This window comes from Gossypium hirsutum, chromosome D08, assembly GCF_007990345.1.
Source record: "Gossypium hirsutum isolate 1008001.06 chromosome D08, Gossypium_hirsutum_v2.1, whole genome shotgun sequence".
In the NCBI taxonomy this organism is placed as follows: Eukaryota; Viridiplantae; Streptophyta; class Magnoliopsida; order Malvales; family Malvaceae; genus Gossypium; species Gossypium hirsutum.
The window spans coordinates 14,201,776-14,220,496 of record NC_053444.1 but is presented as its reverse complement, the minus strand read 5'-3'; the positions used below and the strand labels follow the sequence as shown (position 1 = coordinate 14,220,496).

Below are 18,721 nucleotides of genomic sequence, written 5' to 3'. Positions count from 1 at the left end.
AGAAAGAATTTTAGCAGATTTAAATTCGAATTTTAACAGATTAGATATACTGAAAATGATTATTTTGTGAATTTAAATATCTGAAAAATAATAATATTTAATTTAAAATTCAATTTAAATAACAATAATTGAATAATTTACAGATAATCAATAAATTTATATTTTTAAACAGATTCAAATAATTCAAAAATTATAAATACCCAACCTCTTATCTTTCTTGAAATAAGGAAAAGACAATCGAATTAGCTGCGAATTTGATTAAACACAAATTAGTGTAGCATTAAACTGAAACACGTGTCATAAATATATTGTTGGGGGCATAAATAGGGACATATAGCTCGTAAAACAAACGCACAGAAATCATGAACATTATTACATAAGCTGATATTTACAGCAATCATGTCTCACATAAGTAATTCCTTCAATCTCCTATCACTTGACCACCAAACTTGACTATAATTATTTGAGCAAATCCTCTTTCAGTTAAACTGCAAACTAAGAATTAACAGCCCTGCAATTCTTCCTAATCTCTCCATTAGTCCCAGTAAGTGGACTTATATTCCCCATCTTGATCATGGAGTTGACAAAGTCATTGAAGAAAAGTTTTGAGTTGCTGCTGTAACTTTCAACAAGGCTTTTAGTTGTGGAAACGGCCAAATCACTAGAATATAAAATCTGATCCGAACCTAATAAGCCCTTCCCATTTAACAAGTTCTTGAAATAATGGTTGTCAAATAGATCAGTTGAGTTCCTATCAAGAGTAGTGAACCTGTTACTGTCACCGTTAACCGGACAAAAGCTTTGCAAATCCGCCAACATGTTAGCCTCCATCGTACTGTCGGGAGCACCAGTTCCTGAGAAATTGAATAATCTATTGTCGAAGGTGGCACACTTTGCCAATCCAATTGTATGGCCACCTAAAATAACAAATATTTGTTATCCAGTTTAGTCGCAATAACATTCTTTAAGTAGGAACCATGATTACAACTCTTTAGGTAGGTGTTGAGGGGTTTCACTTTATTATTTGGAGAAATTTTTAGAGTGTTATCTTTTGAACAGTGAATTTAGATTTCAAACAGTAAAAGTATTATATTTGAGGTATTTATATTTTATTTTAATTACAGAATTTTGTCTCTTAATTTTAAAAAGAATTTAAAAAAGTTCACGGAATTTATTGGGGAGCGCTTAAGGTCCACCAAAGAAATGTTTTATCATTTTGGTTTTGGTGAGTTTCAAACCCATGCCTTTAAAGGGTAAAACACTGTCAAAATGATAAAATATTGCTTTAATGAATCTTAGGGACTCCTGATAAATTTCATGAACCCCTTTGAGTTCTCTTTGAAGTTGGGAGACAAAATCTTAAGTTTAAAATCGAGTATAAATACCTTGAAAATAATATCCAACTGCTTGAAGTCTGGAAACCATACTTCAAAACTTTCTGATTCCCTCTCAACAGTAGGTTACCTGATAAAGAGACTACATCTGTTATGTTGAGACCAACATCGACAAACTTTTGAATGATGGCATCCAATGCCTCGAATGGAGAAGGAAGTGCAGCGTTTGCTAGTGTCCCGTTGGAAACTAGTCCGTCTCTCCTTCCTAATAAAACTCTCCATGTTGGACCTCCACTCTACCAATGATTAATTTCCAATTAACCCCACAAAAAAAAGTTGGCTTGGTATATATATATGCGAGTGTGTGTTAACTTACTAAGACAACAGAATCGCGAGCAGCGATGGCTAATATATCAGCACATGATACAACTCCACTGCATGAGCTCTCTACGGCGCTTTTTATTGCGTCGATGACTTCAAATCCTCTTGCCGAATTGACATTTGCAAGAGCAAACTTCTCAGTACTATTGTCTCCATCCAACAAAACTGATGCATCACAACCCTGTGAAAATAAAAGGGTCCAACTTGTACGATTTATATATGATGGTTTAATAATCAAATTGATAAAAAAAGCAGCTGCATTTCAAAGCTCACATTCACAAAGCAATCGTGGAAATGAAGCCGGAGCAGAGAGGCCGCCATTCGCATTTCGGTCTTGATCGCACTCTGAACTTGTTTCCGTACCGTTGAAAGGAGAGATGGACATGTTTGTGAATAGAAATCAGTAGTTAGTTGGGACCTCGCACCTAAACAAAGCATCAAGCTGATCATAAACAGAGAATAATAATAACCCTTAAAGTTGTTTGGACTCTTCATCATTAATGCTATATTATATATATCAATTTTCCCCCACAGCAATTTTAAGTATGTTATAGCACTCAGTGGAATCCTAATGCTAATACTCTTAAGAAGGGTGATATTAATCAGAAATATTTGAAGCTCTATTTATAAACGGTATGATGAATGAATTTGTTATTTTAAATTCCATTATTAGTAACAAAATTTATATTACTTTATGGATAAGTGGTGATAATGCAATGTATGGCGGCCTCTGCAGTGCTGCTATTGCTCACGAAGATGCCGTGAATCTGATATATATTTGCATAAAGCTGACAGATTAACCCATTTAATATTGCAAACATTGCAGATAATAGTCAAGAATCGTGCCTTAATAGTTATCAGATGAGACATCATGTACAGGGTTAGAGATAATAAATTTGAATGGAGTGGGAAATTTATTAATTAAATGGTGATTTATAACTGCCACTTTCTTACTTTGTAGTTTAACTATTAGATTGAGAAAATTTTCATCTCATTCTTTTTTATCCTTCAGACCAAGCACTGTCTCAATAAGTAATAAAATTAATATATAATATGGTTAAATATAAAATTATTATAAACCAATCAAAATACGTTTAACCTTAACAACCTCTTAATCTAGTAAATTTTTTTGGTAGATCTATTTATTATAAAAAATCAACCCTTAATTTGATGATCTATTTCTTTTGTTTGATATAATAAAATTTGATATTTCACTAAAACAATTCTTAAAAAATCTCAAATCATACCATTTGTCATTGCTTCAACAAAGGAGGCACAAACCTCTTCAGCGGACGAACTTTTGTTGTCTTGGTCCTAACTCAACACTAAACAAGTCCGATGATATTATGTTGTAAGTATTAGAGCTTTGGTTCAATCCGGACAACCCCATTCTCCACCCCAATTATAAAAAAAAATACAGCTAACCTCAACTTGACTCTCTCTCCAAAACACATAAATTTTTTTATAAACCAACATACAACTAGTAATTTTGTATCACAAAAATAAAGAGCACTTAAGTACTTCTTGATATCGTTAGAATGCAATATATTAACATAAGATGAATGCAAATACAAAATTCACAATAATCACAATAGTAACAACAATTTATAAATAAAAATGATAAATTTCGAATCAATATTAACAAAATTTTAGATTACAAAGACAATTGATTCTAATTTCTTCAATGGTTTAGATTAATAAACTTTTAAAAATTCTTATCCAAACGAAAAAAAATATTTCAAAATTATTCAATCAATAAAAATTAAATATTGTAAAAAAAACTAATTATCATAATAAAAGCCCTAGTCTTAATTTTTTAGAAAGTAATGGAAAAAAGTTCAAAAAAGAAAAGAAAAGAAAATTTGTTGCCAAACTAATGTCATCCACTTAAAAGTATTAAAATATTGATCATGTTATAAAATAAAGAGAGATGGAGAGAATAAAGAAAAAAAATATGAAAGCAATAGAGAATGTACTTTATTGATCAAAATGGGTGATTACAATGCTTCACCAGAGTCTCTATTTATAGGCATAAGAAGTATAAAATAAGTAGAGATCTAATTCTAATAACTATTAGAATTTAAAGTACATTAAAACTTTATCTTGATCATGATGGGTATCCACTTAATAAGATAATCATAACACTCCCCCTTGGATGTCCATTGGTAGATAATGTGCATAATTAAAACCTTAGGGGGTAAAAACCTAATGAAGGAAAAGGAGTACGCAATTTATAATATGCATAATATGCTGCCTCATTAAAAACCTTACCAAGAAAACCCAATGGGACAAAACCTTAGTTAAGGGAAAAAAGTACAACGCATATTTACTCCCGCCATGAAAACATCATATACTTTCTCATATTCTACGTATTCAATCTTGAATACTAGTTTTTCAAATGACTATTTGAATGTATTGTTAAGCATTTATATTATCATTCTTTTAAAAGTCATGAGTGAGGGAAATTTGGGGGAAAAATATTTTGATCTCTTCAGGAGATTTAACAATAATCATAACAAACTTTAATCATGATTTTTTTATAAAAATATAAATAGGTATTTTGGATCATTTTATAATCCTCCTTCAACTACCATTCACTAAGTCAAATTTACCATATATGTTCAAATTATTTCAATTCATATAAATGAACAATTTCTTGAGAATTTCAATATGTTTTTAGCATCCTAAATCCTTCAAGGATTTTAATATAAACTTTATTATATAGTGATTCATAAAAGGTTGTAACGACAACCATTAGATGCAAGTTAAATCTTTTATGAATTGTCAAAATAATATCTAAAGGTTATTGCATCCACCATAAACGAATATTATATCTTTTCATAATCAATGTCAGTACTTAATCTGCTTTTGAAAAACTACTTCATTTGCACCCTCATTGGTTGTATACCTTTAGATATTTGGATGGCTAACCCAAAAACTCCAGGAATTTAATTGTACTTGACTTGCGTCTTTCTATTTTGATCAATTTATTTCATATCTATATTTCTCAATAGATTTATTCAAGATCCTCCTTTTATTTCATTATTTCAATAACAATATTGCATGCAAAATCATTCTTGAGCACTTTTATTATTCAGTTCCAAATTTTCTCGAATTGACATAACTTATCGAGATATCTTATTTTTATTATTTTAAAATTAAGTTTCAGGTACCTGAATCTCTTCTAGAGTTTTATTTATTAGTTATGTCTTGGGTCTTTTCTAGAGCACCCGCTTCCACTATATGACCATCTAGAAGAATTTTTATCTTTGGAATCGATCAATCTATTATTTCTTCTAACTGATTGTCCGACTAGGACTTTGCTTCAAATTAAAATATTAACTTGGTTATTTTCATTAAGTTTGTAAATACATCTGAAAATTAACTTGTAATGAGTTATCATTGTTGAACTTCTGGTTCAAATTACTCTCTCTCTAACTCATTACAAGTTATTATTTTTCTCCCCCTAATGTCTGGAAAACTATCGAATCAAAATTGTAATCACAAATCATGTCATAATTGAATCTCCAATACATTCAAAACATCTAATAATACAAAAAAAAAACTTGTAATTAATATATATTCCCAACTTTCTATGAGGATTCACTTATCTTTGTGCGTTGTGGTGGAGCAATTGGAACATATATGCGCATATAAAAATTTAAAGATGAGAAATATTTAACTCTTGATCAAAAACCAATTGTAATAGAGAGTATTTATAACTTATTGGCTTGATGTGTACAACACTTAAATCAACATAATCTCATGTTGAAATAGAAAGTTTAGTTCTCATAAGTAATAATTAGCTATTAGTTGGAGGCTTTTGATAACAATTCAGTTAAATCATTGTGTGTGTGAACATAAGCTACAGAATGTTCAACTTTTACCCCAATTAACATGCAATAATCATTGAAAACTTGGGGTGTAAACTCACCAACATTATCAAGATCAATTGTTTTAATTGCATAATCTGAAATTAATCATTTAAACAAGCAATCTCGCAAACGATAGGTTACAAGCTGATAACGCATATGATTATTTAGTAGATGCATCTACTAAAATCATATAATATCAAAACCATCCATATGGTGGATGAATGAGCCGATATTCATTTCAGAATTGCAAGATATTAAATGTCAACTTTAGCCAGTGAGTTTCTAATAGTAAATTTTCATTAAGAACAAACAACATATGAGAATTCTTTGAAATTAATAAATTTTTTGGTTCTTTAATGAATGTCCATATGAATTCTTAATTAATTTTTACATCATATATGATCTAGGATAGTCTAACTGATCACACCAAGTAGTAAATGCATTTGTATTAGTAAACTTCTAGTTTACTTTAACATGTGTTTCAATTGTACTAAATTGTAATAAATTAATAATTTTACTTTGTATCTACATATAAGTGCTATTGTGACATTTACTACTGGATATGTCTATGTGAATATTATAATGTTACTAAGTCAACAAAATAAATACAATTTCCAAACAGTTATATGCAATATTTGCTTCAGGGAATATGTCAAAATCTTCAAATATCTAAAAAAAAATTGCAACTTCAGGTGCATCCAACCGTAACGAGCTCTAGATAGAATTATCATATTTTATTACTCATAAATAGATCTTTCACAATCAAATATTTTGCTTCCAACCCCTTAATGGGGATGATGACAAAAGAAGATCACAAAGATTATAAAATAAATATAAATGAATAACTCAATCCTCTCTTTTTTATTCTTTCAAAATAGATATTTATAGCAATAGTGATTCATATGAAATATAATATTTTCCTCATTCACAATCTTAATATTATATCCATTATAAATATCTTTTAAAACCAATGGATTAACCACCACAAGATATTAATATATTAGCTCTTTTGGAGCTTTCGACTAATTTTTTTACTATCAAATATTGGAATAATATTTGTTTGTTTTAGTACCAAATAAGATAAATATTTTCTACCTATAATGATAGAATTTATAACTACATTCTCATATCCTTTCTCAAAGAATATTAATAGAAAAAAAATATTTGGGCATATGCCACATATGTGGCCAATAACATTTCATATCACATTGATAACATAAGTTATCTTTACCATTTGAAGAGTTATCTTGATAACTTTCATTGTTCTCTTATTTATTACTATGTTCCCACTTTTTGTAATTTTGTTATTGTGAAAATATGACACAAATATTTGTCAGCTTTAGTGGTTATGTGTTCTGGGAGTGGTTGGGAGGTCCAAAGTTCAAGCCTTCGCTTGGGAAAATTTTGGTATTTTGAATGAATTAGGCCTTACTCTTGTTCAGTAGGCTTCTATTTGATTATTGGGTAAATTACATCAGAATGGGCCTACTAGTTTGGTTGTTAAATGGTGTGTTATTATGGTGGAGGTCTTGTGTTCGAACCCCTATGCAGGCAAGGGTATTATTATTTTTGCTCAGATTTCAGGATAGAGTTGTGTAATAAAGGGATTCTGAGTAGTGAATGTGTAGTGGGAATTATGAGAGAAGATTAAGGGATTTTGGGGGTTATCGGGATTTTATTTTATTTTTTTCCCATAATCGAATTTTGACTCTCTTTTCCAAAAAAAAGCCTTTCTGCCGTCTATTTTTCTCCCTCTCCTCTTGCCAAAATTCTCTAATTTTTTCCATCTTTCTCTTATTTTTCTTCTTCTTGATTTTTTCCTAATCCATTTATTTTCCTTCATTTTCGCACGCGGTTAGTGCTCGCTTAGTTTCGGTAAGTGTTTCTCTTCGTTTCTGTCATGAATCTCTTAGTGACTGAAGTGGTAATTTTTTTCTCTGTGATTTAGGTGTAGGGGGAGCTCGAATTGGTGAATTCAGTGTTCTCATCTTAACAATGGTTAAACGGAGGGTTATCGTTGGTGGTAAGTTGGGTTTCTGTTAATTCTTGGTTGTCAATTCGCTTGTAAATCCATTAAATTAATTTTGAGTATATGATTATAGGCTTTGGAGTGCTCAGGGATTATTTTAACATCCAACAAAACCATGTGTGTACTCGAAACATAGCAAATAGGATTCAGTGAAAAGCTAGAATTGCTTGCTGTTTGGACAGCAGCAGTAGGCTATACTTGAAACATTACCATAAATTGTGGAAATCGAATTAGAGAATGAAAAACTAAATAGAATTAAAGCGTATTGAGTTTAGTTTCACATAGAAGAAACGATTTTAGTGATGAAATTGTAAATCGTTAGATATAATAAATTTTGTGAGATAAGGTTAGAATGAATTTAGGTTCCCCTATTCTGAAATTGGAAAATCATCAAAAATTGGAGAAAAGCAATTAGGGGTTAAAATTTACATGTTTAAATTATTAATAAGTATATTTTCAATATAAATAAATGGAAACATCATTCAAATTTTGTACTAAGTGATAATTAATTTTTAGCAAAGAAAGGTCGAAGTTGTCAAATAGCAGAACAGAGGTAAGTTTGAAGATTTTATTGTACTTATTGGGTGAACTAAAAATTCTAAAAATTTTATGTTACAAAGGTATTTGAGTCTAGTTTCAAAGACATCAAGCATATCTTAATTAAAAATTCTGTAGCTCAAGATATAAATAATTTAGTAACAGTGACTCAAGTAGACAGCTTTGAAGGAACATATAAGTAAATAGTGGAAACATATATGAATAATTAACTTGCACGGGTTACATTAAAAATGGATCACGTGGCCAAGGTCAATTTGGGCTGAGTAGGTCACATGGGCGTGTGAGCCCATTTTTCTAAAATGTTCTGTAAGGTTGCACGGGTCACCCAAGTCGACTATGGACCTACTGTAGGTCGGTAAGCTTTACTTAGACCCCAACATGTGTGATCTATCTGTCTGATTTCTATACCGAGCATAACTTATGATATCTGAATGTATGTACTATTAATTACATAATGGCATGACATATTTTGTATGTTGCATTGCATCGTGGTGGGTTGATGATATTTGGAGGAAGTGTCTGATAGGCTATTAAGCATGTTATCTGGCAGCTCAGCTGCAACCCTCTGATTATGTGCTGTATTTCGGTACAGCATGGTGTATAGGAATGGGTGGGTTGATTTAATCCCCTCATGGTGTGTAAGGTTGGACGAAGATGGTGTGTAGAGGCTGGAGGGTAGGATTCTGATTTATTGAATCTACATTCTGTATCTAATATGGGCCAAGGCCCACATGTATTTCTGAGACTGTATCTGAATGGGCTAAAGCCCAAACTGATTTTGTGATGGGCACAGGCCCCAGACTGTATCTAACTAAATTCTATTTATTATCAGTGTGCATGTTTTCTGTAGGGATTACACACTGAGTTTACGATAAGTCACCCTTTCTCTTTAATTTATACAGGTAATCCCCAGACTTGACGGGTCAGTGCAACGGAGGACTCGGCGGTGGCCACACGTAAATTTTAGACTATTTTCCGTTAATACCTAGAATTTATTACTTATTTGAGGTTTATGATGTATCATCTGGACTATAGACTGGTTGACTTTATATTTGGGCTTTATACTATTTTTCTATAGATGTTTTTTTTTTAAAATGCAACACCACAAAACACGGTTTTTTTTCTAAAAACTAAGGTTTTTTTTTTGTAAATAGAAACGATTTTCCTTAAATTAATTGGTTACAAAAGCTTCCACTAAGAGATAAGTTTTAAAGAAAATCAACTAGTTTTTTTCAAATTAAATAAAAAATAACTTACTGTAATGGTTTTTAAACTCGAAAATCTTGTCTTCAAATCCCTTTTCATGTGACATCGCCAGATTCGGCCATAACGTTTATGCTAGATTTGGGGTGTTACACTACATTGATATATATAGGATCAACGCATTCCTATGTTACCTGTTCTGTTTCTAAAAATATAGGGATTTCAGTTGAGAGTACTTCTAGTGAGGTGACTGTGCTGAGCCTGCTGGGGCAATCTGTTAGAGTTAGCAAATTGTACAAGGATGTTCCTTTAGAGGTTCAAGTGACGATATTTCTGGCCTACGTGATCTCTGTATTGGTAGCTGAGAAACTAGTTCGCAAGGGATGTGAGGCGTATTTGGCCTATGTAGGTGTTTCCGCTTCTGGGGATTCTACTGTTAAGGACATTAGAACTGTAGGGAATTTTTTGGACATCTTTCCTGAGGAGCTACCGAGTTTACCTCCGAATTGAGAAGTGGAGTTTGGGATTGAGTTTTTCCCTGGTATAGCTTCGGTGTCTATCGCTCCCTATTGAATGGTACCAAAGGAGCTTACGGAGCTCAAGGCTCAAATTTAGGAGTTATTAGATTGTGGGTTTATCTGCCCTAGTGTGTCCCCGTGGGGAGCATCGGTATTGTTTTTTAAGAAAAAGGATGGATCCATGAGGATGTGTATCGACTACCGATAACTAAAAGGACGGTGGCCACACGTAAATTTTAGACTATTTTTGTTAATGCCTAGAATTTATTACTTATTTGGGGTTTATGGTGTATCATCTGTACTATGGACTGGTTGGCTTTAAATTTGGGACTTTATACTATTTTTTATGGATTTTTTAAAAAAACTGCAACTCCACAAAACACGGTTTTACTCTACAAAACACGATTTTTTTTCTAAAAACTAATGTTTTTCGTAAATAGAAACGATTTTCCCTAAATTAATTGGTTACAAAAGCTTTTTCTAAGAGACAAGTTTTAAAGCAAATCAACTAGTTTTTTTTCGAATTAAATAAAAGCTAACTTAGTGTACCGGTTTTTAAACTCGACAATCTTGTCTTCAAATCCCTTTCCATGTGACATCGCCAGATTCGGCCATAACGTCTAGGCTAGGTTTGGGGTTTTACACTTTTAGTGGTTCATGATTATATCTTTTATTTTCTTTATGTTTGCATTCACTTCAGGGAATGCAATAAATCTACTAGGATAGACTTCTAAACGCCTCCATTGATTCTTTATTTCATAATCATCATCGTAAAACATAAGTGGATTCTAAATGAAAATTTATCTATTTATGTTGTCATGATTAGTCTCCAATTACATCCTCAAGTACAACAACAATCATGATCTCTATATTTTCATTTTTCATAATTGTTATGTGCTGCTACATTCACTTCAGCGAATGAAACAAAACTAGTAGAAAGAATTTCATAGTTTTTCATTAATAACTTATTATTTTGCTTAACCAGTAGAAGGTATGAGATTGTTCAAAAATATTGTTAAAGTCATTTTCACAATATTGAGCACATTAGATATTTCAATCATATAGTATAATGTATTCCTTTAGGAAATATATATAATACAAATACATGAGTATCTCATGTTACTTATATATATGATTTTAATATAAAACACATAAAGGTTTTATTCAACATATATCTTCTTGATATGAAAAATAATATTACATTTTACAAAATTTTTGCATCACAAGGAGCTAAAATATAAGCTCTTAAAGAGCTTTTTACAGTTTGATGCAATATTAGCTCTTCAAGAGCATATAATCATTTTATTGTATAAGCTTAATAAATTCTTAATTTATTTTAAATAAAATTTTATTTATTCATATAAAATAAAATGAATAGGTATAAATAAAACATATATTAAACGTAACAAATAATAAATTCATGTCACTAATAAATCATTTTGGTTAGATAATATATATTTTATATATCATATTATAGAGCCAAATTAAAATAATTTTACAGCTATAAAAGTTTAAACATAAACATTTTCTAACTTTCACCTCTTATAACATAATTTCATCTCAAATCTTACAATGATATGAAATTATCACAGACAGGGTGAATATCCCAAAGTTCATGACAAGTAAGTATTTTTCCTCACATTCTGCAGTAATCATATATCTTAATCAAAATATAATTTAACCAATAAATTCTATTAAAAATAAAAAAATATTTATCTCCACATAAAAATCTCAATAATTAAATGTGTGAAGGGTTTTATAAATTCATAGAGATACGGATAGTGAATTATATAAATTGAACTTTTTAATAGAAATCAAATCAAATTTCAAAAGAAGTTGATTAGATTGACTTACGTTACCATGTATGAGAAGTTGTGATTATAAACATCCTTTGTAATGAAGAGAAAGAGATCATCCCCAAGCAAATATAAAAAAAGTAAGCTTTAAGAGTGGATCTTACTTCTCGATTTCATATAGATAACGGTATCAAATCTTTCACCATCCTTCAGAACAAAAAGTAAAATAAGTTAATCAAAATAATGATAATGTATAATGAAAGAAGAATGAAAAATAATAATCAGATATGAAACATTAAATAAAAGAAACTTCTTGTAAAAATTTTGTATCTTGCCATCAAAGATATTGAAAATCATGAAGGATAAATTTTATCGTCGATAAAAGGAACTATCACTTTGAGCGAGATCGTGCTGATAATGTGTTATAAAATACAGAGAGATGGAGAGAATAAAAAACAAAGAAAGTATGAAAGCAATACAGAATGTACTTTATTGATAAAAAAGGGTGATTTCAATGCTTCATCAGAGTCTCTATTTATAAGTATAAGAAGTATAAAAGAAGTAGAGATCTAATTCTAATAACTATTAGAATTTAAAGTACATTAAAACTTTATCTTGATTATGATGGACATCCACCTAATAAGATATTTATAATAGATCATTTATATTTATATTGTAAAAGTTGTATAGAAATTTTGAGAGAGAATAAGAGAAATTTTAAAGAAAAATGATAAATGTTGAAAGAAAATAAAAATATGAGAGATATTTTAGATTTAGTGAAGGGAGGAGATTAATTTATTTTGCATAACTTAATTATTTTTGTGAAATAATTTCTTTTACAATTTTTTCATAAATCATTCTTTTGAGAAAAATTTATATCAATTCCAATTATATAAATTATTATTTTTAAGTTGTGGGGACCCAATCATGTATGTGGCTCTACCACTAATAGGATATATATATACATAAATATAGTTAAAGCGTCGTTTGGTGTTGAGGTGATAACAGATCATTTGCTTGTATAAGCAAATACAAGTGGGAAAGGCCCCGAAATGGAAAATCTCTTTTTAGTGTTATTGTAAATGATAAAAAAACAAAAGTTTATATATAGTAAAATTATACTTTAATCTATAAAAAATTATTTTCACTTATAATAGCAATATTTATAGTTATAAATTACGTTCTTCATTAAATTAATTTTCTATAACAATATATGATCTAAATTTTTATATAAAATTATAGTTATTTAATATAAGCAAGCCTATTAATTATCATTTATTAAATAAAAATGATCTTAACTAAAATATTATTTTAATAAAATGATTATATTTCATGTGAAGAAATTTATTAATCATATTTTATTACTTGAAAATAATTTTCATTAATCTTCTATGAGTGAAATTAAAGATATCAATTTAATAAACTATTTAGTTTCTAATTAAATATTCTAGTCCGAATTTAGAACATAATAAACTTATAAATTGATTACTTGAATTGAGTAACTCATGATAAATTAATTAATTTAATTTGATAACTCATTGATTAGTTGAACTTGTTAGATTTTTTAACTTTATAATTAATCACGTGAAAGAATGTAAAATAAAAGATTCATTAAAGCAAAATACATGCACATGTTATACGTTCTTTAATTTTATTGATTTGATTTACAATTTTTTTCTTTTTTAACATAAATTTTTTTTTATTTGATGAAAATTCACGATACAAATTTTATAATAAGTAATTATTATAAATGTATAATAATCTCAGCAAGTATATAATATAATGAAGGCTTTGCTTTGCATGCAACAAGTTCCTGCATTAATCAAATAGCAATAAGCATAGTGCTACCTTTCTGCTACCACTTGGGCGCATGCACATGCATATTTAAAAGGTTCAAACTTTATCTTCCAAAAGCATTAGCAATCAGATAACTTTAGAGAGTTGGCCACGGATTCATATTTACACGTTGATTTTATCCCTTCAATTCAACATTATTGAGTTATTTGATGACAGCAAGTGAGTTCGGTTGGCATATTCTTGAGTAACCAATTAGAGTTGTAGGTTGACGTTGACAGGTGTTGACTTTATGAATGATGTGTAAGTCATTAAGCAAGCAGGTTATAATTTAAGATTTCGTGAATAAAATTCGTTTCTTCTTGTCCTTCTTAATTAAAAAATTATTAGTGGAAATATTCCAATAGCAATCATCTTTGTTGCTTTGGGCTAGACTGAGTTGGAGCTGGTTTGCTCTTCCTTTTCCGTAGTCTACAAACGGAAGAATTTGCTTCATATAAGTGAACTTTTAAGTGCATGTTTCGAGATATTTCGAAGGAAGTGGAGAATGCTGGATGATATGTAATATATAATAAAAATAATTATTTATTATTTATTATCATAAAAATATTAGTCCAAATTAAAATATCTAATATGGTTAAAGTTTATTAGGCTTATTTTTTAAAATAAGGTATGAGCCAAATATTTATAGATATTGATAGAGGGAGCGTAGGAAGAAAATCTTATTCAAGTTGTTCAACTCGAGAAAAGTAAGATTTAGATTTGACCTAAAAAGAAGAAACCAAACAGATATAAGAAAACAAAGAAAACAAAACAAAAAAATAAAATATGAAATTTAAGAACAAATATTAAGTATTCAAAACAATAAATAAATAAATAAACGATAGATTAAAAAGTGGAAGATAGATCAAATAAACCGATGATATAATGTATAGAAGGCTAAGTGTCCACACTACAGAAAAATAGGTTTTTAACGGCGTTTGTAGCGACGCTTGAACCAAAAACGCCGCAAAAGTTGTACATTAGTGGCGCTAGTATGAAAAGGCCGCAAAAGGTTAGAGCTATAGTTGTGTTTATGACAAAAACGCCGCAAAAGGTCAAGCATTAGCGGCACTTGTTGAAAAATGCCGCTATAGATCTAGCATTAGCGGCGCTTTTCGTAAAACGCCGCAAAAAAGTTGAGAAAATGACGTCGTTTGTTGTTGAGCTTTAGTGGCATTAGCGGCATTTTTGATAAAAAATTATGCAAAAAATCATTTTATTTTAGGATTTAAGGTTTAGTATTTAAGGTTTAATATCTATGGTTTAGGGTTTTAGGGTTTATGATATAATATTTATTTTTTTGGGATTAGAGTTTTAAGTTTAGAGTTTATCGTTTAGAGTTTGTGGTTTGGGATTTATTATTTTATAGTTAGGGTCTTAGTATTGTTCATGGTTTTAGGGGTTAGGCTATTAGGGTTTAAAGGTTAAGGTTTTTGATAAAATGACAAAAAAATCAATTTATTTTAGGGTTTAGATAAGCAATAAGATTCTTTTTTAATTACTTTTGTCACTTGTAATATACATATTTAGGGTTTAGGGTGTAGGTTTATGGTTTGAAGTTTAGTTTTTAGGGTTTAGGGTTTAGGGTTTATAGTTTAAGGGTTAAGGACTTAGGGTTTAGGGTTTAGGGTTTAGGAGTTAGGGGCTTAGGGTTTAGGGGTTAGGGGTTAGGGGCTTAGGGTTTAGGGTTTAAAGTTTATGGTTTAGTGTTTAGGGTCTAATTTTAAACAAAACAGCACTGTTTTGCTCCCTGTATTCTCACCCATCATCCAAGTGGCTATCATGTATTCTTTTCGACAACTCATGCACTCTTTCATCCTCTTCTATTTATTATTTAACTAGTTTCTATATATTAATTAAAATACAATTTATTTTTAATTTAATATTTAAATTCTTCAGAAAAAATTAATGACACGTAGAAAAAAATTGAAAGTAAAAACATAAAAATATATATGTTAAAAATGAAAAAAAATTAAAATACTATTATTAAAAATAATTTTAAAGTGTTTTGGGTATATGAATGATTAAGTTTTTTAATTTATATACTAAATAATTTATTATGTAATTGTAAAAGAGATAATATGAATTTTAAAATATTAAAATTATCATTATAGTTTTTAAAGCTTTTTTTTTCATAGTTTGAAATTTTTTGTTTTTGTTTTTATTTCCTTACATAAAAAATTATATAAAAATTTTAAAATTTATCTAATTCTTTTAAAATTGTAAAAAAAAGTCAATCATTAGCGGCATGTATAAGAAATACGTTGCAAAAAGTAAGCAATAACGGCGTTTGGGCAAAAAACGCCGCAAGTATGTATTAAATTTTTCTTTACTTGTATAGATATTGATGAAAATATTAAAATAAGATTAAAAAGACTGCTCTTTTCCTTTATTTTTTTTGGTCGATACGTTTCTTTTCCCTCTTCTCTCCACTATTTTTCCCTTCTTCAATCTTTTCTCTCTTTCTCTCAGTTTTTTTTCTTTGTTCCTCCTTTCATAAACCCTAGCTTTGAACCAGAAGACGAGATCAAGGACGAGAAAAATCCTCGACCTCTTGATGAAGTCTATATCGCGCTTCTCAAAACTTATGTAATTTTAACTTCTTTCTCTCCTTTTACTTTTTTTTTTACTTTTCGATTTTGAATCTTTGATTTGTTTTTTCTTTTTTCTCTCAACATGTTGGCTATAGGAGCTTGGTTCTGGTTCTTTATTTTCTTTATAGTATCTGTTGGTTGAGATGTGCTAATAGCATCAACCTCTAATTTCTAAGGTTTATGAATTTTGTTTATATAATTTACGACCTGATAATATTTATACTTCATTTTTTTATCTTGCACTAATATTCTTGGGCAGCTAAAATGCAAAATTGCTTTTGTTTTTTTTTTGCAGGGGTTAGGGCCTTATTCAATGAGCGTAAAGAAAGTTGAGAAGGAGATTAAGGAAATGGAAAAGAAAGTAAATGACTTATGCGGTATGTGTTTTACCCTTTTTTCCAGTGCTTGTGTTGTGTTAGGACTTTGTTTGTTGGCTGCATTTGTATTATTTAGGTTTAAACATGAGATTAAGGGTTCTATTTGGCTACTTTTGTTGTAGGGTGCTAAATAAAGAGTAATTATTAACTTTGCATTTGATAATTTTCACAGCATAGGATGCAATAAGACATTACATGTGTGCAGTATATGTATCTTTATAAAAAAAAGTAAAGAGGGAAAAGCAAATCTATTAATGTGGCATATAGTTTATATTGTCACATAAAAATTCTGCATAAAGGATTGTGGCCTATGGAGCATAAGCTAGCTTCAGGTAGTAACATACCTGCTTGTCCCTAGATTCGATAGTTTCCAGTATCTGGCCAATGTTCACTAGGAGAAGCTATCCTTATAGCATGTAAATTCAGCATCATCAACTTCATGCACTCTCTCTAATATTGTAGTGTTTTCTTGATTTTCAGCTGCTAACATATTATTACATCAGTGTGTTTAGCAGCTGTGGCTGTCATATGGAAAAATTGAATTATATCTGATGATTATGGTTCCTCAAGTTATTATTTATTTGCCACCATTCACTAATTGTTTGCGGAATAGGTCTATTCTTATTGTACTCATGTCTTTATGTTGGTATACTTTGCAAACAAGGCATCAAGGAGTCAGACACGGGATTGGCTGCACCCAGCCAATGGGATCTTGTCTCAAATAAGCAAATGATGCAGGAGGAGCAACCGCTTCAAGTATTGTTTTTTACTAAAATGGGTTTCTATAAAACAGTGTATTTCTGTTCTTTTTATTGTGTTATTGACTATAATTTCATCCAGGTGGCAAGATGAACAAAGATAATTAATCCAAATACAGAAGATGCCAAATACGTTATCAATGTTAAGCAAATTACTGAGGTATGTACCATTAAGCCCTTGAGTTTAACGTTTGCCAGTCTGATGATTTTTTTATATTCTTTTAAAAGAAGCCAATCTAATGATTAAACATACAGTTTCTTTTGTGAAAATAGTCTCTTTTTTAGAAGAATAGACATTTAAATTTTTTTGGTCTAATATGCATATGGGTTCTAATTGTAGTTTGTTGTTGGCCTTGGTGACAAAGTTTCACCAACTGATATAAAAGAAGGCATGCGAGTGGGGTAAGTTTTAAGTTTTTTAAAAGGTTGTTGCCTTCATTTGTTGCCTTTAGAATTTTTTTTTGATAGGCGTTTGCTTGCAATTCAGTTAGAATATATAAATTATTTGTTGCTGCCACTATTAGGGGGAGTATGGAAAAAACTTGCCAAACCAAAAACTGTGACCAGGGCAATGATCATTCAATTCATTGTCACCTAGTATAACTGTTTGGTCGACTTTGTGATACATCCACCTCATTTTCTAGAATGGACGAGTATAGGTTTTACTAGAAATAGTAGTTGCATTTGAATGTGTTATGATATTTTCATTCTTTCCTTTATTTATTTTTTCATGGAAGCCAATCATGTTTTTACATCCTTGTATGTTCTTTTCTTTTATTGTGAATTAGCTAAAGTTCAGAGGTTAAGAGACCAGATGGCTCAGATGCAAGCGAGCACCGTTGAGCAAATTGCTCAACTTAAAGTGGAGGCAGCATTGAGAGAAGTTGAGGTTCAAAGAAAATATGAAGAACTCTAGCTACAACTTAAAGCGGAGGCAGCAGCGAGGGAAGTAGAGCAGAGCAGAAAGTACGACGCACTCCAATTACAGCTTCAGAATATGATGAAGATGTTTCAGCAGCCGCAAATTTCACCATCTTAGACATTTGTTTTCTTATTGTAAGAATATTTTTAACATTGTAACTTTTAACATTATTGTAAGAATATTTTGAATTATACTTCAGTTATTAATTTATATCATATGTATTTTGTTGAATTTGAAGTATCATTTAGATTTGCTATTTTTTGTTGGATTTCATGCTACAGGAAGAGTTGTATATGAATGAAAATTGAATGTTACAAACCAACCAAAGTTAGTGGCGTTTTTTCATAAATGCCGCTAAAGAAGGGTACATTTAGCAGCGTTTGTGATAAAAGCGCCTCTAAAGATCATGATCTTTAACGGTGTTTGTAAAAAAAAAGTCGCTAAAATTTATTCTCTATAGCGACGTTTGTCATAAAACCGCCGCTAAAGCTCATGCTCTTTAGCGGCGCTTGTGATAAAAGCCCCGCTAAAGATCATGTT

At 30.1% G+C, this 18,721-nt stretch overlaps 2 protein-coding genes across 2 annotated transcripts; one reads left to right on the top strand and one right to left on the bottom strand.

The window, feature by feature from the left end:
• Nucleotides 1–275: 275 nt before the first annotated feature.
• LOC107914322 (peroxidase 59) lies at nucleotides 276–2,312 on the bottom strand. The gene is made up of 4 exons (XM_016843198.2): nucleotides 1,989–2,312; nucleotides 1,711–1,896; nucleotides 1,465–1,630; nucleotides 276–917 (listed from the first exon to the last, which is right to left on the bottom strand). The coding sequence occupies exons 1-4, from the start codon at nucleotides 2,211–2,213 to the stop codon at nucleotides 496–498; spliced, it is 999 nt and encodes a 332-aa protein (XP_016698687.2). The 5' UTR covers nucleotides 2,214–2,312; the 3' UTR covers nucleotides 276–495.
• A 13,466-nt stretch (nucleotides 2,313–15,778) lies between these two features.
• Nucleotides 15,779–17,373, top strand: LOC121220300 (26S proteasome regulatory subunit 7A-like). The gene is made up of 5 exons (XM_041099976.1): nucleotides 15,779–15,803; nucleotides 15,872–16,119; nucleotides 16,420–16,501; nucleotides 17,166–17,257; nucleotides 17,342–17,373. Exons 1-5 carry the CDS (start codon nucleotides 15,779–15,781, stop codon nucleotides 17,351–17,353), a joined length of 459 nt encoding a protein of 152 aa, XP_040955910.1. The 3' UTR covers nucleotides 17,354–17,373.
• The last annotated feature ends 1,348 nt before the right edge of the window (nucleotides 17,374–18,721 follow it).

Bases quoted from the DNA above. Each gene is read 5' to 3' on its own strand.
- LOC121220300 (XM_041099976.1), top strand. From the start codon at position 15,779: ATGTATAAGAAATACGTTGCAAAAA. The intron at 15,804-15,871 runs GTAAGCAATAAC...TTACTTGTATAG, and splicing joins TAAGAAATACGTTGCAAAAA to ATATTGATGAAAATATTAAA. The intron at 16,502-17,165 runs GTATGTGTTTTA...TTTGCAAACAAG, and splicing joins GAAAGTAAATGACTTATGCG to GCATCAAGGAGTCAGACACG.
- LOC107914322 (XM_016843198.2), bottom strand. From the start codon at position 2,213: ATGATGAAGAGTCCAAACAACTTTAAGGGTTATTATTATTCTCTGTTT. The intron at 1,897-1,988 runs GTGAGCTTTGAA...TTATTTTCACAG, and splicing joins TCCACGATTGCTTTGTGAAT to GGTTGTGATGCATCAGTTTT. The intron at 1,631-1,710 runs GTAAGTTAACAC...AATCATTGGTAG, and splicing joins CTCGCGATTCTGTTGTCTTA to AGTGGAGGTCCAACATGGAG.